Below are 7925 nucleotides of genomic sequence, written 5' to 3'. Positions count from 1 at the left end.
TAGCAAATGGCTGCAATATAACAAAGAGTGAAAAATTGAAGGGGGTCTGAATACTTTCCGTACCCACTGTATATGAAGTGAAGTGACGTGTGGCCAAGTATGGCGTCCTATACTCGGAATTTGTGCTTTGCATTTAACCCATCCAAGTGCACACACACAGCAGTGAACACACAAACACACCCGGAGCAGTGGGCAGCCAATGCTGCGGCGCCCAGGGAGCAGTTGGGGGTTCGATGCCTTGCTCAAGGGTCTCACCTCAGTCGTGGTATTGAAGGTGGAGAGAGCACTGGTTGTTCACTCCCCCCACCTACAATTCCTGCCGGACCTGAGACTCGAACCCACAACCTTCAGGTTACAAGTCCAGCTCTCTGTCCATTAGGCCACGACTGCCCCCGTATATATTGAGATATATTTGTGTTGACAAACAGTCCTTAAATCTTATTCTAGATCTTAAATATTTTTCTCTTTTGTGTACATTCAAATCGCCGGTTTGCCAACAATGAATGTTAAGCTTTCATTGTATGGAAAAAGCAGAACATTTTGCTTAACATCACTTTTTGTGTTCCACTGAAGAAAAGAAATTCATACAGATTTGGAATGATAAGAAGGTGGTTAAATGATGACAGAATTTTCATTTTTTGGATTAACTATTGTTCAAAAAGTGTTGTTTGTGGTTCATTATAATAATATGATAATTTGTCCATTTTTCTATGTGGTTGCTTCATACAACTTTGCCAATCTGTCATTGATTGCAAAGATTTTTGGCTGTTAGACAGCTTTAGCCATGTAGTATTTTTCTTTCTTTCACAGAACACCCTCATTTGTATGTCATCACAATGTCTGTTATTTTCAATGCTGAAATCACACCATGTTTTGTTTTATTTTTGTTTCTTTCTGTCATCTGTCCTCAACACTTTTGTATCTCTCTCTCTACCTCTGTCTTTCATTCTTTATTTTTTCCTCACCGTGCATGTTAACTGCATGCTGGACCAGTGTGTAAGTCAAAATGTTTGTTTTTTGTGTGTGTGTGGCTGAATTCTTAACTCTTTTGAGTATGTGGGATTTCACTGTGTGTCCTCTAATTGTGTGTGTGACTCTTAACGTGTTTATTGTGCTGCTATTTTGTATTTGTCATATCAACTGTCTCATGCATCAATCTAAAGGTAAAAGGGCACGAATGACTCCAGCAGTATGTGCAGACTGGAGCCTGCCCATATGTCAACATATACACATGCACATGATGTATTAAAAATAAATAAATAATAATAACATTGTGACATAACCAGGTGTGATGCATCAAGATTCCAGCGATATGAAATTTGCACATCCACACTGAAGACCCATCCATGTTTGACTTTAAATATAGGCCTACTGTGGCCACGAAAAGTTTGGAAATGCCCTACATTGGAGTTTTAGACAGTATTGGCATAAATCCTCCATTACAAGTAACTTGTTATTATCATTAAAGACCAGTAATAATGTTTTTTTGCATTACATAATAATGGCAATATACAGTATGCATCAAAGTCAGACAAACCCCTTTTATATTTAAATATTTTTTTTACATTACTGTTGAAAAGTTTGGGGTCAGTAAGACTTTTTTAATAAATGAATATTTTTATTCAGCAAGGACTCATTAAACTGATCAAGACTGACAGTAAAGACATTTATAATGTTACAAAAGATTTATATTTTGAAGGATCACATGACACTGAAGACTGGAGTAATGGCTGCTGAAAATTCAGCTTTGCCATTACAGGAATAAATAACGTTTTAAAATATAATGAAATATAAAGCATTGTAACAACAAAGCATGTTAAATTGTAATAATATTCCACAATACCATGATGATGTAATCCAAAACCTCACTCCACCTAGGGTGTTTTCAAATATTGGGCTAGTCACAATGCTGCAGAAATGAAACTAGTCGTTATTACAGCTGATTTCAGAAACTCGGATTAGCATAGCTTTTATCGCTTGCCATTTTATTGCGTCACGCCTGGTGTAAGAGGTTTAGGTGTTGGGCTCCCATATGTCTCTGTGAACACTAACATAATCCACAACCCACTGTGAACGAAGGATCTTTCTTACGACGGCACGTTATTCAAACACTTTGTCTTGATAATGACACATCTGTGCTTTCTTCAACCAATGAGCTGATTCTAATTGTCTGACACTCACACACACATAAACACACACACATACTGAATTCATCCACTTACTGAGCCATCAGGTTATTTCCCCTGACTGATTTTTGCTCTTTTAATCCTCAGCTGTGTTTGCGGAGCGGGTGCAGATGTCAGATATAAGAGTTAGGAAACCGAGGCAATAAACACAGCTACCTCTTGTGAGCAGACAACCTGTCACTGGAACAGCAGAAATATAACACGCCTCAGTGTTAACGTCAATCGAGGGACGTTTTTCGCAGAGTCATCAGGTGCCGATGGCGAGCGGTGTTTAGCTAATGAGGGCAATGTTGGATGAGGATGCCAACTCCACAAACCACACGCCACAGTGACAAAACACTTAGGGAAGGCAAAAGAGTCAGCACTTACCATTAAGTAACCTTCTAGATCCCTCCATCAGCGCCAGCTGCCTCGTGTTTACATTTCAGTCAGGGCTGCCAAAGTGAAGGGAGGCACTGAACTTGAATTCAAATGAATTGAATGAATGGCTCTGTGAGAAGTGATACTCCATTAGAGTATCAGTCCTCTAATGGAGTATCACTTCTCAGAGAGCCATTCATTAATTAAGGCTTCATTAAATAATCTCAGCAGTTATAGGCCTAATTTAGTCATTAGCATATCAATGTAGGGCAAATTCGTAGAAAGGGATTGTTGTATGAGAGAAGTGCCATCTGAAAGGTCACAAAAGTCACAGCCTGTGTGATCATTAGACTAACTATCGGCTGTCGATGATTTGTCAATTAAAGAATCGTAACGAAAGCAGGTTGGTATTGGTCATAATTAAATTGAAGTTGTGAAAGTACACTAGTAAAAAATAAATATACTAAAATGTATTTGAAATGCATTTAATTCATGCTAAGTATACTACAAATACATTTACATATGTATGTACTTAATTAAAACGCCCTGTAATTGTACTGTTGGTATACTAAACTGGTATACTTAAAGTCTGCTAAATTGGAATTTTGTACTTAATGCACTTTAATTGTGCAGAAGTGGTGCTGAAGTCCAACTAAAGATATACTGAAGTATATTTGATTGTGCTAAAGTAGAACTATTGCAAGTATACTTTAGGTACACTTTAAATATATTGCATTTAAAGACCGATATTGTTCAAAAATCATACAATCCTCAATAGTGACATTAAAACAGATTTTGGGCTTAATATTAAGAAATGTGCATTGTGCGCAAGTAGTACTCCAAATAAAGTTTAACTATAATTTTTATATCAGTAAGTCTTGAGCGATATGTCAGTAAATATGTTAAAGGGGTTATAGGATGCCCATTTCCCACAAGTTGATATGATTCTTTAGGGTCTTAATGAAAAGTCTGTAACATAGTTTGGTTACATTAAAAAAAAAAAAATATATATATATATATATATATATATATATATATATATATATCCTAGTATACTAAATAAATTAGTATACTAAATTATAATAAATTAAGCTTACTTATAATTTAACACAATAATTTAGGTGACATGATTACATGACCAAACTACATAAAGCACGAGAATGCAAAAAGTACACACTAAATGTGCACCTTTTGCCCTTTGCTATTTTGTTTCTTTAGTGCTAAAAACCTCCCTTTGTTATAAAATTGCCAGCCTACATTTTATTCTCACCAGAATCACTCACATCATGACAAAATTACGATTTCTGAACTTGGAATTTCCCAGGAGGACTTGAAGGCAGCAACTCCTGATCCATGGTTGTCACTCCTATAATGTTTGTGGTCTTTGAGAGACAAATACGATCATTTACCCATCCTTGAGATTTGACTCCATATCAAGTGTGTAGAGGAGCAGGTTGCAGTGGGGAAGTGAGTCATCTAAACACATCTGTCCATTCCTGTGTTCTAGAAGACGTGACTGGCAGCATGTGGGTGTAGAAGAGCCATGCTACACAGCGATGCTAGTTTCTCTCTGCTTCAGTGACAGCTTGTCCGGTCAACCTCTGCGTGCGTGATGAAGTGAATAATTTGAAGGCCACTTGGAGTTTATCGAAGCGATCTGACATCTGAAACCCTCTCTGACTCTGTGCTTTTCTCTGATATGTGACAGCTGCTTCTTTTTCTCTCCCTGTCTTTTAATCTCTCCCCAAATCTTTGATCTGTGGACCTTGGAAAATATAATTGCCTTTGTTTGTTCTATTATCCCGCATCCTATGATCCCGCTCATTCATTCATTCACTCACTCACTCACATTCCCGGCCATAAATATTTATCTCCATCCGTACACCGCTCTGATTTATGTTCCTCTCCTCTACATCTGAACACACCTGCACCTTCGTCAAAACCATTTAAACCTCATTGCAATACTGGATTTCACTTTTCTGTCACCTCCATCCTCTCCGTCCCTCCACCCTGGTGGTCTGTTTTCCCCCGGTTCTGTCCAGCCTTCTACAGCGCGGCCCCTCTCACCTCGGCGGGCATCATTCCCATCATGCAGTCTTTGTGTCCGGATGGTCAGCGGGATGAGTTTGGCTTCCTGCAGTATAAAAACTCCACGTGAGTCCACTTACGCTCTGTTTCTGATTTTTCCTCTCTCGATGACTAAGATGGGCTCTAATGGATTCAGTTCTCATTATATGGTGTGAATAGCAGTCACCATCACCACCTGTAATAGTGATCTTACGAGCTGTTTGATTGTGTAATGGATCTTGTCTTTGTGTTTAGATGTGATTTGATTGTTTGATGGATTGTAGTGATAGAACTACATAACTATGACCTCAGCATGACTGGTCAGCAGCATTTCTTGGGTTTAGGAGTGCGCTAGCTTAAGTAGCAAGACTGCCTCCTTGATCAGTTTTACTACAGTTGTTTTTCAATTTTGCTGGTAAAGAGCATGGCCATTCTCATCCACCAGCCAGAACAGCCCAATACTACACTGGAAAAAATGGTGTAGAATTCAGAAATTTCTCGTAATTTCACAATAAATTACAAAGAAACAGCGACTAACTTTAAGTTTTAAAGTAGAAAGACTGTAACAGTATTTAATTATAAAACGCGCTCCAATAATCTTCATTTTATTTACCACTTAGAAAAATCATTGATCAACAGTAACAAGTGATATTAATCAGTATTAATGCATCTCAAAGGACCCGGTGTTATTAAAACTAAATCTCTTAATAATAAATTTCATTAATTGAAATGCTGAATTAATGCTGAATATATATATATATATATATCAGTACTGTCAAATGATTGATCACGATTAATCGCATCCAAAATAAAAGTTTTTGTTTACATAATATATGTACTGTGTATATGTATTATGTATTTATAAATACACACACATACAGTTTATATTTTGAAAATATTTATATGTATATACATTTATATATTTATATTCTTATATTTTATATTATATATAAATATATTTAATATATAAACATAACATATTTTTCTTAAATATATACATGCATGTGTTTGTTTTTATATATACATAATAAATATACACAGTATACACACATATATTATGTAAACAAAAACGTATCTTTTGGATGCGATTAATCACGATTAATCGTTTGACAGCACTAGTTTATTTACAACGTGTATATATATATATATATATATATACAGTATATATATTAGTTAAAAAATTAAATTAAAAAAACCCAAACTGAAAAAAATAGGAAAGGTTGCCTTAGCAACTAACTGAAATAAAATAAGTTATGAAATTAATTAAGCTAAAACTGAAATAATAAATTCACACTAAATAGAAATATATAAAAAATGACAAAAACATTACGAAATGACTAAAATATAAACTAAAATTAAAAGGAAAACTTCAAATATAAAAAAAGCTCATTCAAAATATTAATATACTATAATATTATATAAGTAATCTGAAAATAACTCTGCAAGGACCTGGTGGTACAGTATTATGCCAACATCTAAATCTTGATATGATGATTTTTTTCTGGACTTTGGTGTTTTGCGCTAGAATTAAATTTGAAAAATATAACTAAAAATGTATTAATTTTGGTGTGAGATATAAACATAGGTTTGTGAGGTAAAATACTTTAAAATGTTGTTTTCCCCCCATCTTATATAATCTAAATTCTCTAAACAGTATCGGCCAGTCTGGACCACTAGCTTTTTTTTCTTCAGTTGGTTACTCCGCTTAAGCGATTTGCCTTTCTCTTCTTTTTATTCTGCTCTTCTTGTTCTTATTTTCTTTTCTTTTAATTTCATTTCGTTGACCTTTCTTTTTCTTCTGTTTCTCAGTGTGACTCAGTTGTTAGAAAGGATCAGTGAAGTTGTGGAGCAGAACCACTTGTTTACGTCAGACAGACCCAGTCTGGGAGAGGAGCTGGAGTCACTGCAGCAGCACCTTGAAAGTCTGAGCTCAGCACAAGGCCCTCTAGAGAGCCACTACAACACCAGCCATGGTCAGAAAACACATGCATGCATACATATACCAACCTTGACCATAACCGTACATGCAAATGAGAAATTAGAAGCAAATTACTATTTTAGTAAAATAGCGATACAGTTTCTGCTGGATTTAGTATTTAAATCACATTGTTATTACATTTCAAACACAGTTAGATTTCAGATGCAGTTTCAAATGCACGCTTTTATGTGGCTCAACTGTGGATAGCATATATTCTGTTGACACTATATGTATACTTTTGGCATTAAAAAGTTACCTTGTATATTTCCAACTGTATGAGGATTTTATTAACCATGTATTGAAGGGAATCATAGACCACACTGAAAACAACCATACAGCAGAACATTTTAGACAAACATACCCAAAGCGGCAGACATCTGGCGTTTTGAGTGTTATTGAACTGATTTCTTACAGGTACTATAGCAAAGTAAACATATACTAAAGTCACAGTCATACTGGACTTTGTTCTCCATGCACTTTTATTCATAATGCATGCATGCGAAAGAGGAAGACTGCAGATGAAGCTGATGTGAAGTTTTTTTTTAAATATCACATTAATTGCTTTATACAGTACTTGCTTAAATTGTATTGAGCATCTACATTACCATTCAAAAATTTGAGGTTGATAATGTTTTTTTAAGTTTTTGAAAGAAGTCTTTATATTCATTAAAAATACAGTAAAAACCAATATTTTGAAATATTATTACAATTAAAATAACTGTTTTCTATTTTAATGTATTTCTAATTTTAATCTATTTTAATGTCATTTATTCCTGTGATGGCAAGACCAAATTTTATGCAGCCATTACTCCAGTCTTTAATGTCCTTCAGAATGTTCAATTCCCCTTCAGGAACTCGAGCTGCGTCGAGATTCGCTTTGGGAACTTCCCTGCATGACCGCGTTCTGAAGCACGTGTAAAATCAGTCCAATGGAGCAGCGAGACGTCACGAGCGGGGTGACGTGAGCGCCAGGAAGTATAAAAGCGCATCTGGCAGAGCGCAAGTTAGCTTCTGCTCTTCAGTAGCGCTCTGCACTTTCACGAAGTGTGTGGATGCTGCTCTGGCTCCTCTGCGACTCCAGGGCATCCGCATACTCAATTACATCTACGATTGGTTAATACTAACTCAATCGGAGCAGATGGCGGCTCGGCATCGAGATGTCGTCCTCGCCCATATGAGAGAGCTGGGGTTAAGACTAAATGCCAAGAAGAGTGTACTTTCTCCACTAAAGAGAACCACTTATTTAGGTGTGGTGTGGGATTCTACCACAATGCAGGCACGTTTGTCTCCTACTCGTATCGAGTCAATCCTCACGACAGTCAAGAGAGTAAGAG

The 7925-nt window shown here is 36.2% G+C and overlaps 1 protein-coding gene across 2 annotated transcripts in view; it reads left to right on the top strand.

The window, feature by feature from the left end:
* LOC107673385 (ATP-binding cassette sub-family A member 2) overlaps positions 1–7925 on the top strand; it is a 69510-nt gene that overhangs the window by 32619 nt on the left and 28966 nt on the right. For both annotated transcript variants that reach the window (XM_016466941.1, XM_016466940.1), the window contains 2 exons: positions 4589–4700; positions 6423–6586. In XM_016466941.1, coding sequence (XP_016322427.1) covers positions 4589–4700; positions 6423–6586 — 276 coding nt within the window. The remainder of the gene's footprint in view (positions 1–4588; positions 4701–6422; positions 6587–7925) is intronic.

The sequence above is a fragment of the Sinocyclocheilus anshuiensis genome, unplaced genomic scaffold (assembly GCF_001515605.1).
Source record: "Sinocyclocheilus anshuiensis isolate Anshui unplaced genomic scaffold, SAMN03320099.WGS_v1.1 scaffold508, whole genome shotgun sequence".
NCBI classification, from domain to species: Eukaryota; Metazoa; Chordata; class Actinopteri; order Cypriniformes; family Cyprinidae; genus Sinocyclocheilus; species Sinocyclocheilus anshuiensis.
This window is presented reverse-complemented; position numbering and strand designations above follow the sequence as displayed.